Source organism: Leptosomus discolor, chromosome 2, assembly GCF_034619465.1.
Source record: "Leptosomus discolor isolate bLepDis1 chromosome 2, bLepDis1.hap2, whole genome shotgun sequence".
Lineage (NCBI taxonomy): Eukaryota > Metazoa > Chordata > Aves > Leptosomiformes > Leptosomidae > Leptosomus > Leptosomus discolor.
The window spans coordinates 20,131,784-20,157,468 of NC_141392.1; the positions used below are offsets into that span (position 1 = coordinate 20,131,784).

At 38.1% G+C, this 25,685-nt stretch overlaps 1 protein-coding gene across 25 annotated transcripts in view; it reads right to left on the reverse strand.

Annotated features, from left to right (window-relative positions):
* NRXN1 (neurexin 1) overlaps positions 1–25,685 on the reverse strand; it is a 719,965-nt gene that overhangs the window by 116,967 nt on the left and 577,313 nt on the right. For all 25 annotated transcript variants that reach the window (XM_086460706.1, XM_086460705.1, XM_086460703.1 and 22 more), the window contains one exon: positions 6,256–6,427. In XM_086460706.1, coding sequence (XP_086316832.1) covers positions 6,256–6,427 — 172 coding nt within the window. The remainder of the gene's footprint in view (positions 1–6,255; positions 6,428–25,685) is intronic.

Below are 25,685 nucleotides of genomic sequence, written 5' to 3' on the forward strand. Positions count from 1 at the left end.
CTGCTCTAAGTCTGCAAGCTTTGCAGGTCATCAGAAGATGTTATTTTCCATATCCTCTATTGTCCACCATCAGAACTGACTTATCAAGGTGATAGATCTGACTGCAGGAGTGTCAAAACTCTGACCATAGCAAAGGAAAGCACACAAGAGAGAACCAAGATGTAATCTTTTATCCAAAGAAGGAAGCATGTGAGAAAAAAGGTAAAGACGATGTATTTATTTATTTGTCCAGCAACATAAGTCATAAGGCTGATATTATTGCAATGTGGAAAATACCCTGAAAGTCCCATGTCCTAACAGCAATGTCCAAGGAGGTTTGAAAAATTGGCCTATGGCAAATGCAAGGCAAGGCAAACACTGAGTGACCATTTACTGTTAGGTTCCAACCTCACCTTGACTATTATCCTTTTACATGGATGTGGTGATAACAGGCTGCCTGTCCATTTCATTAGAATATTCAAAGATACGTTTGTGAAAGAGTTTGAGATCTCTCCTGGCCACCACACCTACACCTGAGAAACAGATCTTTGATTCTTTTCAGAAGTGGCTGTAGGGTCTTGAACTCAAAAGTTATTTCTAAGCCAATGGTATGCAAGTTAGACAACTACATGGATTGCTTGGGAAATACCAATCCATTCCACAGAAACAAATGTACTGACACAAATGTCTCCTGTTAATTTTATGGTCAGTCTGAACACACAAAACCAAGACAAATGGATAGCATTTATCCTAAATAGGATACATCGTAACAGCTGATTCTCAGCATTTATCTTAAAATCAGGTGTATCCCATGAAAAGACAGCAGTTCTTTTGTCTATTTCCCAGAATACAAGGACTAAGAGAAGCATTTAAATGAGATGACCCTCTCCCCTAGCCCTTGGATGTTCTGTAGTAAGAACCTTAAGCCCGCAGATCCAGAGAAAGTCCCTAAGACAACATGTGTGCTCTCAGATGTTTAACCTTATGTGATAAAGAAAAAAAAAACAAAAACAAACCAACAACAACAAAAAAAAAAAAACCAAAAAAACCCACCAAAAAAACCCAAAACCAAAATCCAGAACAGAATTCTTCTGTATTATACCAAAGCCCTGAGAGCTTCAGCTGCCAATTGCCATATTGCAGAGGTACTTGGCACTAACCACAATGCTAGCCTGCAGTTTGATCTTCTGCCAACATACACGGACTCTCACACAGGTTCTTCTTCGGTGTGTATGCTTGATTGTAATTTATACTCCCCAATCACAGAGATACGTCTGTTCCAGTAGTCTGGGAATGTTTTGGACAATCTCTTTCGCGTGAACAACGTATGCAAGATGCTTGTGCTGTCAGATCTAGGTCTGTCAGACACAGCCCTGACAATGTCTGCTGACCCATGGGGTACATGAGGACAGCTGCCATTAAGTTATACTTGTCTAAGGCTGACCAAAGATCCAGGGATGACAGGGAAGGCTTCATTCCAGATATTTGCCTACATCGGACTGTATCTTCCAGACTGCTGCAGGGTCCCAGGAACTGCTGAGTATTCCCAGTGGTCTGAACAGCTTTGAAATGATAGACCAGTTGGCCAATATGTAACAGATTGTCTTATATTCAGAAAATTCTGCATCAGTCTGATTTATGATGGAAGTCCTGAAAAGTAGGTTCCTGCTGGTAAAATGATTGGTTGCACCATGTTTTGTTACAAGAATCATCATCAGGCGAACTCCCTTTGACCGCAGAAACTGTAGAGTTATTCACGGAAAAGTGATTCTGAAAATTCTTCACAATAAATGGTGATTATTGTGGCTTTAGAAAGTCACCTAGCTTGTTCTGATATACTTTCCCAGACTGGTAAAATGCACACCCCTCACTACTATGGAAGGAAAATTAGAAAATCAAGAAAATTATTTTTCTTGTTAAATAGATATGGTTAAGAGGACTGCTGTGACAAAGATTATTCTTTTTCCATTTGATTTTATTTGAAACAGATTTTCTTTCAGGTAAGGAAGAAAAGGTTGTTTCAAATTAAATGAAATGCTTTGTTCTCAGATTACCTAAATCTCCCATAAACAGTGGGAAATCTTGAGATGAAAAGTCAGAACATTTTATTTAGAAAATACTGAAATTAATATTTTGCCATTACAAAAATAAATTTCCTATTATTTTGTTTTTCCTTTGGCCTTAATTGTTAGTTCAGTTTGACCCAAATTAACACGTCCTTTGCTTTCCTACCATAAATGCATTCTTAGCAAATCTACATTTCAGTGTATAATTATTACCTAACTGAAGGTACAAGAGCAGCCTGTTCCCAGTAGTAGCTAGAGTTGCTACTATGGTGCAGTCCCACTGTCACAACAGCAGACAGGCAGTCAGAGAGGGGAATTAGAACTAAGTTGTCAAGCAGACAAGATAAGCCGAAAGGAGTAGAAAGGATCTGCATGGAAAATGGTTCCTATTGATTAGGAACTCTGGACTGAAAGTCAGCAGTTTTCTCATTCCTGTTTAATACGATTGGAAATTAGGCTGGATCCAGATAAGTTAATGGGAAACCACTATCTGAAAAAGTGGCCAAGGTGAAATACTAAAGTTCTTTGGGAAGGTGCAGAAGGATGATAATCACTAGGTAAAGAGACATAACATCGAATTTAGTTAAGAGAGATGGAATATAAAATCCAATACAGATCTGGGCATCGTAGCTATCAAAAAATCGACAATGTGCCATTCTCAATCACAGGGCTACCTATCAGCCACTGACACAATGAGAAACTGACTTTAATAGGAGTCTGGGAGAACATATGTACCTAAATCTAAACCTCTGTTCCTGAACATCATCCATCCATTTCAGAACACTGAAGTTCTTCACATATGTCTAGGACTAAAATACATTTCTCCCCACTACACACCAAAAAGATACGGCCAGCCATCTTTACAAGGATAACCATCCTCTACCACTGGCCATCCCTACCTCTTTTCGTGTCTACTCTGATAAGAACTGAAGGTGCATTGGCCCAGGCAAGATTCCTAAGAAAACATAACGCTTGAGTCTAGAGGGACTGAGAATGATGTACAAAAGAAACATGCTAAATCCTAGGGTCTTATCTGCATTTTACACAGCTCTAGGATAAAACTCATGAAGCAATAGCAGGAGTCTATGGAGCATTGGCCATATGACACTTTTTACAAGGTGTCTACCTCTGACTACTCATAAAGCAGTATTAGAGAATCACATGTGCCAAACCAGCTAGAAAACCCTTTGTGAAAGCACTGAAGTCTCGGCAGCTCCTGAGACCCAGGGCTGAATTCAGACTCGCTACAAATCCCACACAGACTTGCGACAATCAGGGCTACATCTCTTTTTTCAAAAGACGCTCACTTTGAGGACCAAAAGGGATGCCCACAGCATCATCCTAGCACATAATGCGACACTGTTATGAACCTTGGGTGCCATTATCTGCAGCAGTTAGGTGGGGCTGCATGAAGGCTACACAGGCAATGAAACTGGAAAATCTTGAGCCTCTGACCAGAAGCTCCTCTCAGACAATATTTTAAGATGCTGATCACAAAAAGCTATGTCTTGTAGTCAGACACACCAACCAGAAGTGTAATTCATGGTATAATCTTTCCTCCCTGAGAAATGACCAGTTGGTATGCTTTAAGCAACTAACTGAATTTTTTAAAATATTATTTTATTTTCAAAAAAAGGAAATCTAGCATATTTAAGAATAGTAAACACACCAATTAAGCTGCTAATCTTGTCTCTATTCTTAATTTTAAAACCCCCAGAAGTAGGAGAGCTAAGTATGTTCTTACGTACAGTGGTGCGGGCACATTAAGAAATCATGCAGAAAGAAACAATTCAGAAAACAGTCACAAAGTAACAAAGTCTTCTTTGTAGCATTGAAATGAAAACTAATGAGCCTTCATTCATGCAAACAAGATTGAATTTGGTCCATATTGTACAAGTGCAACATGTTCTCTACCCAAAACATGAGATAAGAGCAAGTTAGCTGGTTAACCAGTACTGCCAGGTGCTACTATCAGTCCTTAAAACAGCAACAGCAGCAGCACATCTAAATTGGATGCAGCAGCATTTGCCAAACTGTGCTGTCTGATATCTTTAAGATGTCACTTTTAGAAATACTACTCTTAGAACTGGAGTGACAGTGCTAGCTTTTAATATGGTACCATTAATATCTTCAGAGAAGTATCAACCTTACTCAAAGGCAGCACGGTCTTCAGGACAAGTCTGCATCTTTTCTAAAAGGTACATCAATACCAGTCTTTAAAGTGTTTAAAAAGGGTTTAAATGAAGAGTGCCAAACCTGATGGAGCAGCATGGAAACATAAAAAAAAGGTATAGCTAGGTGCTCTTGTGGTGGGAGGAGGGGAGAGGAGACAGAAGGTGAAAAGGGGGAGGATGGATTTCAAAAGTGACTCTATGATACACAGGAGCCATAAAGTATTACTATGGGAAAGGCCAACAGCAGTCTTGGAAGATCCAGCAATAAAGCAAGTCAAGAGATTCTGTACCCTAGCTGGTGAAGCAACTGAAAAGCCTTGAAATGCAGCTTGTGCATAGATTGCTAAAGAAAGCTCAAGAAGCTTTAAATTTCTGTTTTCCTTTTTTTCAAAGAAAACATCCACTCCATTAATCTCACCCCAAGAAAATCACTCTATTTTCTAAATTGATCTATATTCAATAAAAAGAAATTCTGTGTGCCACTATCTTCAGAACTCAACTGCAGTTTGTCCTTGTTGTAGCCACTTGGTATTTTCATGAAGAAAAAGAAAAATATTTTTGTGCTCATCATTTAGGTAAAAAACTAAAGGAAAAAAAAACCCCACACCACACCCCAAACCTATTTTTGCCTTTCTTCTACATAGGTCTTGAACACAAACTAAGACGCGCTCCTCCCCAGCTTCCACAATATCTGAAAGATCACAGAACATATTTCATTCAGTACCGCCCTATCCCTCAAGAGTTTATCACCTCTTAGAGATGTGTGTAACTTAAAGCCATTAATTGTTTCTAACCACCAGAACTGTCACTCATTCGTAACAAATTAGCACACAGGTGTTTTTTTAACAGCTCCTGCTATGCATAATTTCATTTGTGATGCATACTTTCATTTTTATTTTAAATTCTACGCTATTTCCAAGAAATTATCTGAAGGGTTATATTTCACCTGTGGATTTTTTAAAAATTATTTTTATTTTTTAAAAAGTCAGGTGAATAGCTGGACTACAACATAAGTATCAACAAAAAAACCTGCCCACAAACCCCTAAATACTAACAATTAGTACAGGGCATGACTTATACATTCTTTATTAGTGAAACGTACCCTCCTGCCCCACTCCACCCCCAAAATGAAGAATTTTTGACTTTTAAATATATAAATCAGAACTGTCATTTATGTAACAGCAAATAGGCAAACCAGAATACCTTTCACTTACATCTCTGGATTTGCTGGCTTTTCTTTAATAATGTAAAGACACACACCAACTGTTAACAGATAACATGCAGATTTGTAAATTACCATTAACGGCTCAGTAGTCCTATTCAATAAGAAAGGGATTGCGTATCTGAAAAAACCTGTTGCCTTTAAAAATGAATAAAATTAGTACACAGTAATCTTTAGTGTATGGCATTTGCATAAAATTAAATATGGGCCCAATCAAGGCAACTCTGTATTCACACGAGCAGTCCTGTTCAAGTCCAGCATCACTTGCATAAGCAATAAATTATAGTTTTCATTTTAAGTTAAGGCATCTTAATTTGCTTGGTTGGTTGTATAACTGATAACCGATATACCTTTTTGTTTATGCTTGCTGGAATACTTCTGCTAAATTCATAAGCTTCAGACTGCTTTAATAACAACTTGTAACTAGAAGAACACAGACAACCTTTTCCTGAGTAAATGTTTTACCCCATCACTTGGAGATCAATTTGGAAGTCACTTTACTGTGTAGCTTTTGTCAAAGCCTTTTTTTTCCCCCTAAATGTAATCCAATAAAAACAAATGAAAACAAGAAACAAAACCACTATTCCATGCCTTGGTAACTGTATTTTTCCACTTTCAGTACTAACTTGAATCTGTGCTTTTAAACTCACTTAGGAATTGCCAGCATCATAAACTACGTATTGCTCAGGACTCTTTAACTACTTAATTAGCTACTAAAACACTGCGAAGGACTTGTATCAGAAGAGAGGCAAAATGAGCCAAACTCCACACATACCCCACCCTCTTACTCACAAGCGTTTGTGTAAGCCCTTACCTGCTGGGTAACGTTCGATAACTGGCCAGTTGTCCACCTGTAATGTGGCATTGCCACCGCTTCTTGTGAAACGTACTACATGGTATTTTCCATCATTAATGATTGCGTTGATCTCTTCAATAGAGATGTCATCAGTTCCAACATTAAATTTAACTCCAATTTTTCCCTGGTGCTGCATATTAAAAAAAAAAAAAAAGAGGAAGAAGAAAAAGAAGAACTAATTAAGAGTTGTTTTAGCAAGAAATAGAGACAGCGTGTCATATAGGGAAAGATTTCTAACAACATCTTCCCTCCTCAGATGTAACTTCTGAAGGCTTGCATGTGGCAGTGACAAGCTTCCTGACAGCTCAGTAAGTCCAGGACATCTCTTTGATGGATAATTGATATTCCAAATGAGTTATTTCATCAAATTGAGTTCTCTCCTTTTCCAAGAGATTCAAATGAAGATGAGGAGGGGAGAAGGAAAGCTCAAGCTTTCTTTCTTTGTCCCCTCTTTCATTTCCATGAGGATTACACACCATTTTCCTTTTCAGGCTTTTAAAATGGAAAGCCTTGCAGTGCCACTTGGAATAGGTATGAGGATTTTCTGGCTATAAAAGCCAAGGCCCAACCCTGCATCTCCTTTCTCCAAACCTGATTCATACTCAGAGTTTTCATAAATTATAACAAAGGAGGAAACTTTTTTTTTCCTAACAGAAAGATTTTGTGCCTCAGATTGTGGTGGCTCTGAATCATTAAGACAAGAACAGAGCAACTGACTAACAAGGACTTTCCTAATCAGAGCCAGAGTGAAAGGCATTTGTGACACAGAGACAGCATCTTGTTCCCACTGAGGACTGAGGCTCTGATTTTTTTTCTGGGATTTGCCTGTAAACTCCTGTGCCTGAGTGTGTCTAGGGCTAAAGGGAGTTCCCACACATGTTCATACTCAGGACCAAAGCCGCAGATTATCCAGATGATTGTGATATTGGCACATTTTATTGTCTTTTAATTATTAAGATGTTCACTCTAATAGAACATTTACATTTTAACAAGTCTTTTAGTGTCTATTAAAAGTTTAACTTAAGGACTTCATGATTTTTTTCTTCTATAAAATCAATTCTATTCCTGAACAAGGATATTTAATAAATTGAGGAGAAAAAAGAAAAGCAGTGCACTGTATGAGACCAGGGGATTGTGCATAATAAGTGGCAATTCTATGTGAAATTTCAAGTTATTGGTACTGGTACAACCTTCTTAAAAGTTAAAAAACTTCTTAAAGATTTTACACTACCAGATGAAACACAATGAAATATTTCACTTTGTACCTCTTGGTCATTCATATCAAACTTTCCAGAACCAGCTTCATCCCTCCCATATAGATTTTGTGTCTTCTCTCTCTTTCTTTTACTACCCTGTTACCACCCCCTGTAGTAAGTGTATCCTGAAGCTCCTCATCTCTGGAAGTCTCCCAAGCGAAGAACTGAGGAGTCCTTCCACTTTATTTTCTTTTTAAATACCTGACTTCATTTTCCAATAGCGCTTGCATATTCCAGTTACACAATTGAGCAGCTGCTGAACACATTTGGAGAAAGTCCCTTGGTGGTTTAGCACTACTCTATCACCTCTTCAGTTATGATTTTTTTTTCAAACAATAAAAGGACCATGCCCTCCAGAGATTTGCAGAGTAACTGAATAGTATTTCTTTTATTTGCTGAGTTGCTTATATAATGTTCTCAACATTCCCCTTTTTTCCTTTTGGATTGTTTTAACATTTCTCTATTAGTTGGTCCTACTTTTCCATACCTATAGGGTGCCAGTAAGGCATCTGTCCCATCCAGCCCATGCTCACCTTCTTTTGCCTCTCGTGTGAGTTACAGAGCAATCTCACAGTTATCTATGTTATTTCATCTGGTTCATGACACAAAATAGATTTCACCCATTTTCTCCTATGGATGCAGTAGCTCATTTGCTTCACCTGTTTCATTCATATGCTTACTCTCTTTATACAAAAATGTATACAAAGAAATATAGCGTTGTCCTGGCTCTAAAGCAATCTCCTCTTTTACTAATCTGTGAAACGCAAAAAACCAGCATGTAATGATAATGGCATATGCACCTTTTCACAGTACTTTCAAGAAATCACAAAGGCTTTGAGGATTAAAAAAAGTTGACTAATTTTACAGTGATTCATAATTATACTATTCATAACATACGCTTTACATATCTGCTTTCCTACTTGCTATGTATATGTATATACATATATTATTTTAGGTGAAAAAATGATGACGAAAAAACCCACCTTTGAGTGAAAAGGACAGGTGCAGGCAAAATGAAGTGGCACAAAACGCAAATATATCAGCAGCTTTTCCAAAATAAGAGAACTTGCTGCTGCAATGGTTACCAAGTTACCATTTGTAAATGGACAGGTATTGGCGATTGAAATGAATGCTTTACAGACTTTAAGGCAGACCTTCAGCCTTACTTGATACATATATACTTTCAGCAAAAAAAGACTTCTCTACATTTGTACAGAAGTACTGTGCACATACACCAAGCATGCAGCTTCAATAGCAAAGAATACCACCGTAACAGTTGCTAACGCACTATAGTGATTTTTTTTTGCTCTATTTATCGTGTGTTCGTGTAGCTGAGAACACGAAAACCTCCATATTTAAAGGATACATTTAATTTTTTTTTTTACACTTCTTTAGCACCTGTAGGCATTTATGTAACCTCCCATAAAACAAGTAAGCAAATCTGGGTTTTGAGTTTAAGTTTTCCTTATTATAATATCCATATTTAAGTTTGACTTCTGAACATGATATGGACTTTAACTCCACTGTGCGCAGACCTTTAGAACCACAAAATAAAATATGATGCAAAGACCTGATAGTGCCCGGGCCCAGACAGATGATGACACTATCACAAAGCACTAAGTCACCATGTGTCAGCTGAGATGCAATAAGCACCTCTGTGTGTAGATAGTGGGTTTTTTAAGCCCTTGCATAATCATACAGTAGTTTGATTCACTGTACTCCTCCTTCACTGCAAGATAACATAAGTCACATTATTTTTCATTTGTCACTGGTTAAGACCGTGTACACGTAGAGTTATTGTGGATCAGCTGATGTACAGTAACCTGTTGAGATAACCTGATCTCAGCCCTCAGCCCTGTGATGCTCAATATAATGGGCCTGTAGCCCATTAGAAAGAACTGCTTTTTATTTTTCCTTCTTTTTGGAGCAGTATGGTAGTGTGGAAAGGGAAGAGACTGATATAACTGAAGCACACTAAATTACTATTTCCACTTTACCAGCCTCAGTTGCTTAGTTCAATAGTAGAAATTTTCCTTTATCACTTCTTCATTCATAATAATCTTAAAGTTATTCTTCCTGTCAGAAATGGCCTCAGACAAATGCTGAATGAGAGGCCGCCTCTTCAGCACCCTGATTATGGGCACTATAGAAATGTCTCTGTGTTACTAAGTACCGCAATAAGTCAACATTGCTGTTGAATGATGTTATCCTTGCCAGTGACGTGAAATAGCACAGCATTTCAGGCTTGTATTTCTAGGAGATTATGTTTGCCCACTTAGCAATAATGATCATATCAGAGCTCCTGTGGTAAAAATCAGCTCTGTACACAGGGCCTGTAGAAGTCTACTGTTCTGTTTACAGTTCTCAGCCTGTGTTTTATTTTTTCTCAATCTCACCTAGATGTAAGAGAACATAGCAATGAAAACAATTCCTTTTCCTACTGTGCCTTTAGCTAATCTGAACTGAAAAGGCCACAATAACAGAGTGGAGACATGTAGGAGATGGAAGAGTCTTCAATAGTATTTCCAAGAGAGGCCAGAAGAGAGGACACACCTTCAGGAGGATCACAGAATCATTTCAAGAAGTAGCATAAAGGTTGTTCTCTGTCTCTGGAAATTATTTTGAAGTTTAAATCAGAAGGTGCTATGAATACTGACACAACCACCACATCACCACCATTGCTCACTGGGACAAAGCAGCGCAGGGACTTTCAATTCACCTACAGACAAGTTATGTGACACTCTGAGCCCCAACCAGCAGCTTATCAGAAAAGCTAAACTTTTGTTTCAGAGCTGCTTCAGCCATGTAGCTCTCCTGTTTCTGAGGCCAGAGTGACTTTCACTACACAGTACGCATATATGCAGGTAAGCTCATATGGTGTTACCTAAAAGTACTCCTACTGCAACATACAATGATGCTTTGTCTACAGCTTAACCTCTGCTGTCCAGTCACTTGTGGGAGTCCAGGCTCACGGAGTAGGATAAATATGCTAATGGCTTCAAAGCAGCTGGATAAAAGCATGAGATACATGCCTAGCTCCAATCCTATGTTCCTAATGTGCTCTGAAACACAAGGAGTTTTGACTGGTTAGATAGTGTAAGTGTGTGTGCGTGCATGTGTATATACCAATCATTTAAAAATATTTTGTCTTCAAAAGCCCTGGCAGCCGCTATTGTAATTTAGCAACTCCAGGGGAATATTTTCAAGCATGGTTTATGAATTGCGTTCTCTAAATACTTCTACCTTGGCTTTAACAGGCTTCTGATGAAGCATCGAGAATGCTGATGAACCTGAGAACTAAGCAAGAAATGTGAAATGCAAATCAAGCCAGCAGCTGACAGTGCAATTTGTTCCTTGTTGGACCCTAGTTCAGTGCTACCAATCTGCCAATTCCAAATGCAGTAAAACCTGTGCTGGTATAATATATCTATCTATATATATAGATATATATATCTCTCTAGCTCCAGAATAATGATATTTCCTATAGCATCAGCAAGGTTTTACTGCTCTCTGTAGTAATAATTCTGGAATCAAACATGAGCGTGTGCAAAATTGGCACAATAGCAGTTTTAGAAGAGACCACAGACAACCTAAGCTCATAATACTTACAACCTTTAACCATTTCCAAAGAAAAGTAATAATACTGTGACTCCCACAGGTGAACAAATAGCAAAAACATAATTCAAGTGTGCCAGCTTGCATCTTATAGTCTATGTCAGTCCCTGAGGCACAATTTTCTGGCGAATGAGATAACAAAGTCTTAGTACTAACTGAAGGTTTACTTTGATTTTATTGAAGAACAAATTTCTTGAGTTTTATTAAGAGTGAGATCATTTTCACTCAAATGTAATCAGAGGCTAATATTCTATATTCTAGAAATGTATGCAAAATAATTAAAGTAATTTCTGATTTTCTGAATCTTGTAAGGAAATGCATATGTAAAAACAGTAGTTTGTCTCAGGAAGTGAGGGGAGGGATACATAATAAACAGAAGATACATTTGAACTCCAAGATTAATTGAGTAACTATGTATATTTTAGTCTAATAATCCATCAGTATTTCTTATTACCATCTACTATCTTCCAGAGGAAAGGTTTCCTGGGAAAGACACAGAAAATTTAAAATATCTGGGAAGACTTCTTTAAATGAATACATCTTTTATATTCCAGTGAAAGAACTTAACTTTCTTGATATGGGTTTTTAATTTCACACTCCTAGGTATTATGCAATTAACCTAACATAATAAATGATTTTTTAATATTTTTTGTTACTGCTTTTCTCTATGAGAAGTGGTAAATATTCAACCTAATTTTTACCAACAGTAATCAAATCTTTTTACTTTTTATTCAAGTGCAGGACAAGACACCATAGGAACAGGCATTCTCCTGTCATCCCTCATCTTGAGTACTTAGTCAGGTTTTGTGTCACTTCATGAATTCAGAAAGGTAACAAATTTCAGGGATGGATTATAGCTTTCAGTATATAAACGCTTGACATACTGCAGAAAATGTAGGAGGGGCTTGAAAACCCTATCAAAGCACTAGCAGTCAAAGGTATCAGTCACAGGTAGGAGCACTTCAAGCAAGGAGGCAAAGGTTTTTGCTTATGTCTGATAGCATGCATCCACCTGGCATTCAGTCTTTGATAGACTGGCATCTGACAAGCATGAAACTCTTTGGTTTCTCTTTCTTTCCCAAAAGCTGGAAATACATAAGTCTGGAAATACAATGCAGGGTACTGCACTGGCAGGCTAATAGAAAGAACCAAAAATCATGTCAAATCCCATGATTTTAAACTAAATGCTTGATTTTTTTCAGCTGAAGGTATGACACTCCTGTGCTCATACCGTCACTGCAAGTGACACTGATTTCATTACCCTCATATCAAATCTGAGCTACATGCAGCAAAGTGGGCTTCCCCTCAGTCCCATCTCACAGCATTTTTGACTGTTTCTCCTTCATCATTGGACCTGCTTCCAGAAATATTTTTTCTCCTTCACTTGATTCTCAGCATCCTGGTCCCCAAGGCAGTGGGACTGAGTGGATGATCTGACAATTCGTACTTCCAAAATGCCCTATAGGACTTTACCTACAGCTGACTAGTCTTTTAGAGACTCCAATACACAGCATGCTTGCATTCAGGAAGTTTTTTCATGGCTTGAAGAATACCATTACTTGGCTTGAGTGGTGGCTGGAATCCAAATGTGACCCCTAGATTCCTGTGAGAAGCACAGTCAGGCCTGTGGTACCTGTTTGCACACAATTTGAAATGCAATCTTGGCAACAAAATGCCACCTAACACTGTGCTAAGCCACTATTTGTACTATTCGAGAGGAAAAATGTTGTCTGCTGAGCCACAAATGTTACCAATATTTCCTACAGCACCTGTGCATACTCACATAAGTGCAAACCCATTTTTTTCCTCCCTCAGTTTTGGGATCCTCAATCAGTTGTTTCATGGATTTTGTTAGAGAGAGATGGAGACAGAATTTGCAACATATTTTGCTCTCACATTTTACTCAGAAGCAATGCAAGATCATTTCATAAACCTTTAAATGACCCCAGTTTTCATGCCATTGAGTTATCTAGATTTTCAAAATCAATACAGAAATAATAATTCACTGCTTACCAGACGCCCCTGTTGACATATAAGAAATAGCACTGTCACTGTAACGATATTATGTATGCAAATACATAGAGATGCTACCAGAGCTACTGCACTCTTAAATGTTGCTCTATAAAAAATTAAGCAGCTTCTAGTCTTAAACCAATGACCCTTAAAAAGGTGAGTAAAATAAGGGCCCAGTATAACACTAATTTACAACTGAGGCATAGCTAAAAAAAAGCTACCTAAGTGGCTCACTAAGTGGAAGAAGTGACACATGACCTAAAACACTTTTTTTTTGTGTCACAAAATGCCATATATGTGGCCACAGAACAAAAAGCCTGGAAAGAAGGTGTCACAGAAGTGTTCATTGCCCCAGGTTTCAGGGCAGGAAGCAACTACTCTTTAATACTATGGAATAATGACTTGCATCACTTTCTGCTTTAAAATAATTGTCCTCATAGTCTGCTTTAAGTGTTCTTATAGTAATTCAATTGATACATAAAGCTCAACAAGTAGAAAACGTAGAAATATTTATAAATCTACAGTTCTGACACTTCAGCTCTCACTGCAGTTTTCCTGTTTAGTTTTAAACATTGTAATTCTCATTGCTATATATCATAGCTGTATTATTTCAAGTTACTCTGATGATGAATTACTGCGATGATACAATTACCCTAAAAACCAGCCCCCCAAAATGCAATAGTCATGGAAGACATATGGTGTAAAGCCCACAGCAGCCGCATACTGCATCTTATTATCCACTCAGCATCATTACTGCAGTACACAAAATTAAATTTTTCTGAGAAAATATGCAGTAAAGACAATTTAAGTAGTTAGCCCTTAACTTGGTATTTTCTGTCAAAACAGCATGTCGCACAGAAGTGTCTTGACCTTGCTGGTGTCTCACCAAGGATTCCCATTTGTGGTGAGATGGTGAGGACAGATGCTGCTATACCAAAAAAAGGAAGGCATACACCTCTGAACTTGTGTACCTGAAATATAGTATGCCCAGCCTGAAGAACAGCATACTCATTGGAGCTCCAACTGCTCAAAAATGGCACACACTGTTTCTCCCCACACACACATCAACACGTGTTTCTAAATGAGCACAGTGAGACTGATTCAAAAATTAAGGTTTGCTTTCCACTTTTTTATAGTGTTTTTATACAGAGATGATTAAAATAGTGTTCCTGAGATTGGATACCATCATCCAAAGGTCTAAAGATACTCCTAGAAAAAAAACCCAAATGAGTAGCACCTTGGTATCGATACAATCTAGTCCATACTGGAAAACGTGCTGGTTAAAGGCATTGATTTCTGTGCTTAGAAAGGCTTCACAGAACTCTTCTGATAATTTGTATGTCTGAAACAAATCCAAAATCAGAGTCAGTAGGAGGTATAACTGGGACCAGAAGAGAAGAATCAGCAAATTCTCAAGCAGGCTTTCATGCTAAATGATTAATAGCCTTATGATCAACACACATGCTCATGAAAATACACGTAATAAATTTTTGAGAATCTGGGTCAAAGGGTTTTTCATATTAAAAACCTGTAGGGAATTATTAAAAATGAAAAATGGTATTAGACACCCAACTCCTATTGAGCTATAATGAAAACTGAACACCTACCTGCCATTTACGACTTCGATAACTTCCCTTTAATATTAACAACAATCTTGAATATTTCCAGATGTCTGCCACAAACACTGCGAACAAAGTACTTTCTAAACACTGTTTAAGTGCAGGCTTTGCTTTCCTTTATTGTTCTGATCTCCTGTATATATATTTCCAGAATTGTTTCCTAACCCTTCTTCTGTTCCTTTGGGGTCTCCAATTGGAAACAATCTGTTCCCAATTCATCTTGGCTGCTAAGTACTCATTATTGACATAGACTTACATGAAAGAAAACTGAACCAAAAAAACTCCCAAAAAACCCAGACCACAAAGTGATTTAAAAGACAGGCATCTGAATAGTGGACCTAGATGAATATCTTGCCTCCTATCTGTAAAATGAAGAAAACACAATATTGCCACTTCAGAAACTTGTCTATCTGAAACAATTCAAAGTAGTTAAGCAGAAGTGAAACAAAGAAAAACCCAACCAAACCACGAATCAATTACTGATCTATGAGACAAATGTACAGCTGAAGTGAAGAGACCTCACACAAGGAAACATCGCTATGCTGTTACCAGACAGCAGAGCTAAAACGTGCCACAGGTTGGGCTTGGGCTCACTGCAGAAAGGCAAGTTGTGGTTGTTGTCCCATTTTCTGAACAGTCCTATTATTTCTGCTGCCAGCTTGCTTTATCTTATCAAGTGCAGAGTCATCCTATGGCAAGCTTTAATACCACGTATATTTTTCTCGATGGTAGTAGTTTCCTTTATCTTACTTCTCTTCATCTTGAAGACCTTTCAGAATCAAAACCAATTTGACAATTTCCCTGTGTGCTGTGCAGAGATATGCAGTGCAAAGTAGCCTATTATCAATGCTACAACAGAGGATCTCACTTCTTTTGATCACTTAATGCTGCAGAGCATGTAAAAAATCTTACACCGAATACATGTAGCACAGGAAGTAATCAAATAGCGTTGATTGACTGGACTGTGAAATCCAACATTTAACTAGAAGGGGAAAGCAAAACCTGATAGCTACCTCTATGTTCTCCCCAAGGTTTGAACGACACTGCTTTGGCATCTTAAAAAACAAAACAAAGCAAAACACCACCCCGTGGAAAAGAAGTGCCACAAAGTAATTAAAGGGCTGCACTCAGGAATTCATTAGTGTTTGCAAACAGCTTCTACATGGAAGAATTCTCTGAAGCATTGAAAACTAGCATGAGCACCTTCAACAATGTGCTCTTCAAAATGCAGGAAGCTTGCAAATAAACTTAATTGTATTTAGAAGAAACCTTCCAGATATTTGAAAAGGCTAACCCCAAGCAAATCAGACAAAATCAAAACAGAAGTTAAGCCACAGCAAAGGAGATTTGCATGTAGCAGAGTTCAGTATTGTCAGGCTCTGAATGTCTTTCCGAAGCAGGGAACAGCACTGGAGTGATCAGCATCAGGCTTGTATATGTCTAAATATATTATTTGTGTTCATGACCACAATGGTATTTAAAAAAATCCCTAACAGTATATAAATACTTGCTTTACAATGTGTAGCACAACAGCCATTAACAGTCAGAATTGCAAAATGCATCATTATCTTCAAACTGCACAAGGGAATGGAACAATGTCATCCTTTTAGTTACAAATTCTTCACTTTTTATGTACTTTACGATAGACTTTTACTACTGTTGGAAATTACCACTTTGCAAATGGGGTCTGTTAGGCAACTAACAATCAAGTTTTTAGGGCATTATTCTAACCTCACTGTGTACTCCTGATTTCTGCCCTTAGTGTATCTACTTTCTTCTCTTTGTGTGTTTTATATATCTGGCAGATACTTACCTCTGAAAGTCAAGGGTCAGAAGTATTCCACTGAAGTCAAGGCCACTTTAGAAATAGCAACATGGTGAAACCAGGGCATCTCTCATTAGTTGTTACTTTTTCAGAGCTTCTGCCTCTCACCCTTGTTCTCACATATTTCAGTGTGGAGGAGATGTTATGGTAAAATATTTGACAGACAGCTGATGCAAATTATGTTCTTTCACTATCTTTATTAAAATTCTGGCTTTATTAAGATCAAGCTTTTCCTAGGAAAAGCTTAGTAGAAACCAGATACATAACTGTTTTCATTCTCATACTTCTACAGCTTTGATGCGAGTGAGTCACTAATTGAAAAGGAAAGAAAAAAAAAGGGGAGGGGGCAGGATTTCACACCCCAGAAGACCCCCACTGTAAATAGCTACCCTACAAATACATCCTCTCCCTGTAGCTCAGCCACTCCAAAATGCAACCTAGCTGGCTGGCATATCTAAGACTTGTGACATACAAATCTTTGATTACTTGAAGACTGTGAATAGCTTTGTTGCGATTCGGTCAGATAAGTCCTTGCAAATACACCATGGTGGCAGAGAAGAGAATGGGCGGCTCTGAAAGGGAAAAAATAAACCTAACCACAAAAGCACAGAGTCACTGGGAAGGGGATTCACGACCTGTTGGATCAAGTCCCACTCTTAAGACTTCCTAAAACCATGGCAGGGGAAAAACTGCATCTTAAATAGCCTTCTGGGTAGCTTATGTTTGAAATGCCTTGTGCTCTGCAGCAGACAACCCAATGTCTTGCTGACTTTGCTAGCATCACAGGGGTGAGATTTCCACATGGGTGAACTAACCACTCTTGAGCAATTTATTCAAGAGCATTAGACTCAAAATGGCTTTAGTATAGCATCAGGCAAGGTATGTATGTGTGCACGTGTGTTTGGCTGCGCACATATACAGCCTTTCAGGCTATTCTTCTGCACTGAATGTGTTAAATTTAGGGCTATAAAAAGCAAACCCTATTTCTTCTTTTTTCTTATTTTTCCAAATTGTTCTTTGCCCACAAATAGGCTCATTAAGCAGTAGTATCATTAGAGGACATCATGCACAAATTTGTTCACCTGAAGTAAGGCTGGCTTTTTGCCATTTCTGCTTTGCCTGTGCAATTGCTAACAGATTTCTTGGCTCGTTCACTATTGTGAAGGACATTTGTGATTGACAGATCTCCCCAATAAGCATTCTCTCATTTCCTCTTTCACAGTTCTGCACGTCCTGGGGGCTGCTCAGGCAGAGCATTGTGCCAGTACTGTGCCCATCCTGCTGTGAAGAAACTCCACAAACTCCAGCATACAGAATATACCACAAACAAGTAATCCATTGGAGCTGCTCTTCCACTAAGCTTTGCTTCTTATTTTACAGGAGGACCTACTTTGCCTCCTAGGTAATTGTTTTCTGTGATACATCCCACACTCAGAAACTAAATTTGAAGTATAGACAGGTAGTGACAATCAAAACCTTTTCCACATTCTTTCACCAACATAAATACATCGTGAACTAGATATTTATGCAGATGCCTCTATGTGTATGCTCGTATATCTATGCTTTATGTATGCATACATACATATATACATATGAACGATGAGGTGAGACAGAACATCATACTGCACACACTCCATACAGAGGGATAAGAATACAAAACAGTATAATGAATATTTGCCATTACTGCTTAGTGAAAAGTGTTCAGGTACTAAGATGATGAGCAGAGTAAGACAGTCATGGAAAACTGGATTCTATTGGAATGATAATATTAAGTAACAACATTTGTAATCACCTCAAGGCAGAGATAGGTGCCTTTTTTCTTTATAAGAAACAACTTACAGAAGGGTGAGCTTTGCAAAGATGGACATTTTTGAGCTTTGCAGTTTTGTTCTTTGACTAATTTAACTAACGCTGTTCTAATTTAAAATGTCTTAAGTGCATCAGTTTCAGCGCTGATGGATGCTTGCCTCCTGCAGAATACTATCAATTAAGAGACCTATTCTAACCATAAAAATAAAATAATGCTCTGTTTATTGTAACAGAGAGATTAAACTATAATAAGGATTCCTGATTAATTACTTATCAAGGAAAATTGACCTTAATTAGGGTCAAGTTCTATGGCAGACAGCTTAATTTAGTCTTTTATTTCTGTGTGTGAACAGATTTCTCTCTACAGAACAATAGATTCACAGCTCAATCCAAACTCTTCAACTGCATTTTTACTTTTTAAAGGAAAAATAAATAAAAATGGTAATTTTTTAAACCAATATATCAGTTCAGAGTAAGACCCAACTGCCTTAAGTAACTAAAATTAACTCCTCTTATCCTGCTGAAACAATTGCAGTTATAGCACTATTAGTAAGATCTGGGCAGTTCTCAGACCCCCTGGTATCCTTAAACTACCTAGTTAAGGTGCTGATATCAGTGCAAGAGTGGGTTCATCTCCAGATAGATAAATATTCAGTCAACCTATGCTGCATTATCCCTTCAGTGCACTTCTCCCACTCTTTGAAGGGAACAACTTTAAACCAGCTTGGATATGTTGACAAAGCTACTTGTCATGCCTTTGACTGAAGCTCAGAGCAAAGCTCTAACTTTGCTCTCTGCAGATGTAACAAGCAAGAAGCAGTAAACTAAAATACTGTGCAATGTGCCTACTTAATAAAATACCTAGGGATGTGCATGTTCCACAGTCAATAATGAGACTGATATATAGCACAGACAACCCCAGGTATGAATATATGAGGAGCAGCTGTGGCATTAGAGAAAAATCAGGCTGCCAAACCTATCAATGAACTGAGTAAATACACAGGAAATCTTGTGCTGAGATGTATGCTGTCACAGCTAGATGTCTACCTCCATATTGCCCACAGGAGGGTAGCTGGATTCAGTTCCTTGTCATGTATTCTCATAACAATTATTTCAAAAGATTAATTTCCTCAAAAAAAAAAAAAAAAAAAAAAAAAAAAAAAGAAAGAAGTCTCCCTCTCTGACATACAGCTAAAATGATTGCATTTCGGAAGGTATCACAAATTCACTGCTTGAAACTACAAAACTCTCACTGCTTGCTATATTTACCTTTATGTACTTATTAGTATTGATATTGAGTAAGAAAAGGTTCTAGCTTGACTCTTAGTAACTGGGATGGATAAAAATAGGAAAAAATAGATGTGTTTTCCTTGTGAACAATTGTTTTGTTCTAGAAATTAATGAAACACAATATGAAGCCTCAGGACGCAATCCATGCAGAGATGGCCTGTGATCCACTAGAGAAGGTTGCTTTGAAAACTTTATATAAAAATAAATAAATGGGAAAAAAAAAATCCATAACCAACTATAAAGCACATAATACTTTCACAGTTTCCTAATAAAGGAATATATCCAAAACCTAACACATTGAGGTAAACTTTCCACATCCAGCATCTAAGTTCTTTGTCATTACTATTGCTGTTGGGCAATGGACTTAAGGTTTGTTGGATAAATAAGTAAACAAAAAGTGTGTGGGGCAATGTGGTAGGAGTGGCCTTTAACCTTCAAGATTTAGTTTGCGATTTGTAATATCTGAACTTTTTTTCTGGCCCTTCATAATCTGTTGATTATAAATCTACAATATGAGATAGATTCCAATTACTAGTGAAAGACTTTTTACATCATGCCTACAGCCTAAAAAGCCATTAAAACAAACAGAAAAACCGCCACTGAGCAGCTCTTAATTCAAAAGGATTTAGACCTGGTTTAGCAAACACTATACTCTTATCCCATACCATGCCATTGCAGGCTGGAGTACTTTCCACTCCAGTGAGTCCAGGCATTCCCACTATGATTCTCACCACCAGGCTTCACAACCATTCCAAAAGCAGAAATAGTTCTTAAAATGCTGTTTCTATAGAGTTTGCTGCTTTTTCCCCCCCAGAGTTCCTGGCCACGCTGAAGTTTTCAGGTTTCCTTAGCTCCCCTTTCTGTGGCAAAGCCTGACAAAATAGTGACACCTCTCCACATCTTCCGTGTTCCTGGAGAAAAAGCCATATAAAAGGGAACTGTAACACGAAGGGTTAGGTCACAGAGCATGATGGTTGAAAACACATTAATGATTAAAATATCAATACACTATGGTATTACAACACCTTCTACACAGCCTGGTCCTAAAGAGGTTTCCTATGAATCAGTGGCATTAGATTACAAAATTAAGGCTTGCTCTCCACTTGCCCTCCTTCTTTCTTATATATCTTCCAATTCACATACTGTCCCCCCGCCCTCCAAAGAGCCTCCAAACATATTTTCCAAAGAGAATATGGCAAAAGATGTGGGCATAAATAGTACTATGGATAACAACTAATTTTCTGCCCTGCTTGGGCAACCCTTCTACGGATATTGTGGTTGGTAATCATTTGCTTTGCTTTAAAAAACAAATACGTGCAAAATAATTGATGCAAACATGGACACAATAATGCAGAAACATGTATTAAATGATTGTACAGGCTTCCAAAAGCATTTTGTATTATGCAGACTTAGAAGAACAATTCAATGTAGATATCAGCTGCAAAAAAAAGTATTTTACCTTCTTGCTAACACCAGAATAGCTTCAGCAAACAGTTCTAACCAACCCAGTGAGCCAAATCATAAAGCTTCAGGCAGGCAGGAAAAACTATTGATTTCTTTTTTTAAAACCTTTCTTCAGCTGTAAATTCCTATTGATATGTGACAAAAATGTGCAAGTGGCATTTGCTAGTATAGCCATTGTGGGAAAAGACAAGATTGCAGTTTCTCTGGTTAAGCTGCTAGGAAGTTTAATGTGGTCAACTTCAGACTGTTCCAGATGATCTTGGACCAAATAAAACACAACACAGATGTTTTCCAATAGCAATAATCAAAACTGAGGTTTTCAGGTTTTGCTGGAAACAAAATTACAGCAAGAAGAAATGAGCTGGATATTCCCTTTTATTGCTGTGAAACAGACTCCTAACAACCAACCATGTGGATTTATTTTATATATTGAAGTTAGCTCATCTATCCCATGTTACATGATACATGACTGATCCCTTCCTCCACCCTGACCAGCACTCAGGGCTAAGGGGATGTGATCCCTGCTTGCTTTGATTGGCACATCATCATTCCCTACAAGCAATGACATTGCAAAAGCCAGGGCTAGGACATCCTAAGAAAGGACGATGCAAGGCTGAGCTATGTGTTGCCCCTTCCTTCTTTAAACATCACCTGATTTATTTTCCCTGCTTCTAACAGGGGAAAAAAAAGAGTCCATTCCAATTGGAGCTTGGGTCCTCTATTCACCCATCAGTCAGCCCCTACCAGTGCTCTGGGCTGACACCAACCTTTTCAGGACTAAGGTGTGTCTGCAGCTCAAGTTGGGCCATTCTCTCCTGCAAACAAAAGCTATAAAGATGGGGTAATAAATTTCCAACAGTAACTAGTGTACTCAAATGCAAAGCTGCCAGCAGTTGATGCTGTGCACAACACTGCAACCCAACTTCACTACTGATCTTACTCATATGAACTAGAATAGCTTGATTACATCTACCCGTAATATATTCACATTCCTGGCCAGCTATAGTGTGGCTTGCACTCAGCCTCTCACATTAAATATGCTGTTGAGAAAACAAGGGTTGGGGAGGTCCCAGGAGTGCAAACTGTTCATGGTTTCTAAAATCATAAGTAGGGAAACACAGGTAAATATTTCTTTTGCTGCCTATGTAACAAAATGAGCTACCAAAATTACATTATCAGAGTTTCCAATCAAATGCAGCGAAACATAAAAGGACTGTGCATTTGACCAATGCCTGATAATTCAGACACTCAATCCATGAGAGTAAATCAAGTCTGGATAGAGCCACACAGCCTCTAAAAGGACAAAAACCATTCACTGCAATGCAAACGTTAGAGAATTTCCTTCTGGACTTTCATACTGAAGCGCAGCATCTAAAAGAGAATACAGATGGGAAGCTCCAAAGATTCCCTGGGCTTTGTACTGCTCTCCCCAATGCCTGGACAGGCTGTATATTGCTCCATTTTCCAGCTGCCACTACTTTCTAAGGGTGGAGTGGACCAAATCCCATGTTTAATTTAGTATTATAATTCTTGGAAACAACTGTTTCCTCCTTCCAGAGTCATTCACGGGAGAGTTTCTCCAGGTTTGTTATCCACAGCAAAACAGTGTAACACAGTGGTGAAGGGGTCTAACAGAAGAAAGTGCACTGCTGTGACTTGCCCCCTATCACTGGCCTCACTGCTTTTACTTATGCTGCATATTACAAAGAAAAATAAATAATGACATTGTGTATTCTAAAAAAAACATTCTCAGTCTTCAGCTATATTATTGTAGGCATACCACTACAGCTTCTGTAGACCAGCAAAGTGTTGGCATTTATTATTAAATCAAACTGAACCTCAAACTCTCATGGAAAAAAAAGCATAGGATGCATATGAAGTACTTGCCTTCACCTGCCAATGTTTGTCTCACTGTTGCAGAGGATATCAAAAAAAGTAAATGAGTTTCAGGGTTAGGAGACTCTCATCTTAATGTTTTTTAGTGCCATAGACTACCAGAGTAATTTCAGTATCTCTGCTTCTGTTCATCTTTTGTACAATAGGGATAACATCTACGATGCCAGGGAAGATGCGAGGACATGGTGCTGCTCCCAAAACTATGATAACAAAACCCACAGAGGTTGGCAAGAACATGAAGATCTTTCAATCACATGTCTTGGTCTGCAAAGCGCAAGTCAGGACATTTGGAAAAGGGAAGATTTTTTTTCTGTGCCTTTGCACCTTTTTCCTTTTGTGCAGTAAAATCCTAAGTCTTTTCCAAAAGAAATTTAAGCCAAGGCAAATTGTATATATTGATTAATCATGTTCATATTATATCTGAAAAATATTTCTGCTATCTCCCCTTTGAGACATTATATTTAGAGTTGCAGTAGGAGCATATTTAGGTGGAAAGGAAAATACTCAGAAGAAACTGTATCTGTAGTCACATTTACTGATTAGATCTTAGCAGAGTGCTGCCTGTCTTATGGCTACTCTATGGCATATGGTAAATATGGGGCAGTAAATGCATTTCAGTACTCATTCTCATGCTCTCTATCCCTGTCTTCTTTGCAAGTCAATAATAGGATTCATAGGTACGATTTATTTATTTATTCCTTAGCTATAAGTATAGGTCACAACTCCAGGCACAAAACCCCCTACTGTCCAAGGGGAAAATATTAAATCAAAACCTCACTGTTTTATATAAGAACCACCTTAATAATCTCTTGAACAAGAGTATGGCTTTAGGGAGCTACATAAAACAGTGAACACAAAGATGTGGAAAGCTGCATTTCATCTTTATTCTCTTGTTTGTATTTAAAAAAAGGTAAAATTGTCTCTATCAAGAAGACATAGAGGTTATATGAGGAAAGTATAATGAAAATCTGCAGTAATCTAAGATTAAAATACCTTGTTAGTAGAAATGGGATCCAAAAGAAAACGTTGAGGATTTATGTGCCAAAATAAGTGGTTGTATTACTTCTGTACCTTAATTTATTCACAGTATGTACTTGGATTGATAAAAATAAACATTTCACTGTTTGGTTTTTTTTTGTTGTTCAGAATATGTATGCGCACTGAAAAATAAAGAGGAAAGTTCGATCTTCCAAGCTTTGGAATATTAAGAGATTTGTTAGCAAAAAAGAGGGGATGTGAAGAAGCAACAATCAGCTTTATGTCAGGCATTTCATTAACCCACATACTTTAGAATTTGTTCACCCAACTATCTGTTTTTCTTCTCCTCTCAGCAGCAACCTAAATAGCAAAGACTATCATGAGCTGTTATGCTACTAGAAGACTGTTAATCTTACCAAATATACCACAGAGCATTTACTGCTACATATTTATTTATTTAGATTTAGAGTATGATTAAAGAGAAAACAAAAATGATCTATCTTGAAGATACATCTCAACTGATACCTAAACTGCAGCAGTGCATTTCAATAAAAGTCAACTGAGTGGTGAATTTAAAGAAACCAAGTGCTCTAGCCCCACCAGCAATTTCTGCACATATTATCAAGGTATTATCAAAAATGAGTTGCCAAGGAAATACCAACCAGCGTTGCAGATGGGACCAAGATGCAAGGGGGCAGAAAAAGGAGATGAAGTGGGACTAGGAGAGCTGTCCCTTCCCATGCAGTGGACAGGGAAATTTGGGTCTGAGCTTGCACAGGGAGAGGATGATAAAGGAAGAGCTAAGCCAAGCCCATGTGGCACAGCACTCAAGAGAGGGATCTGCAGGCAGAAAGAGTGGGGCTTAGGGTAAGTTTTTGTTTGGGATCTGGCTGTGATTTTAACAAGACCGCATATAAACTCCCTCTCCTCAAAGAGGAGATTTGCAATATGCTGGGACAGTAAGACCACTTTCTATCACAAAGAGGGGACAGTCGGTGAGAGGGGAGTGCAGGTCTGTCCCTACTAGAGGTAGAGAGTTAGGAAACAAAATAATTAACACCAAAAGAACACTGTTATTCAACCACAAGAATAAAGGGCAATCAGTGGTGCAATCTCTTTGCTTTTTTCCTGTATTTATTTGTTATAGGTCTGAGCCAACGTTCCTCACAGTGGGAGATTTTTGATGGCTTTCAGTAGACTTTGATGAGGCCCATATTTGCTCATTTGCACAATGTATTTATCTGTACCCCCGACTGTGTTGATCAGCATGTAGCAGCAAAGTCCGCTGAATGCTTTAAATAAACCCCCTACTTATTAAACAGTTCTAAGCTCAGATTGAAAAAGCTTTATATAGCCAACACTACCTGAGTGATTCCTCTGGGAGAATTATGGACTGAATGTTGAGAAGACATTTCCAAAGTGCTTAAATGACTATTAATGGAAGCTGTGCTCCTAAGTCATTTAAATGCTTTTGAAAGTCCCGAGCCAAACACAGATCAGCAATGGGAATCACCAGCTGAAAGTTTCTGTTATACTTATTGCAAAGCTGGTAAGATAGAATCAAATTCAGCAAAAATGAGTTTTCTGCTTTTACACCAGCAAGCAACCGATTAAAGCATTATG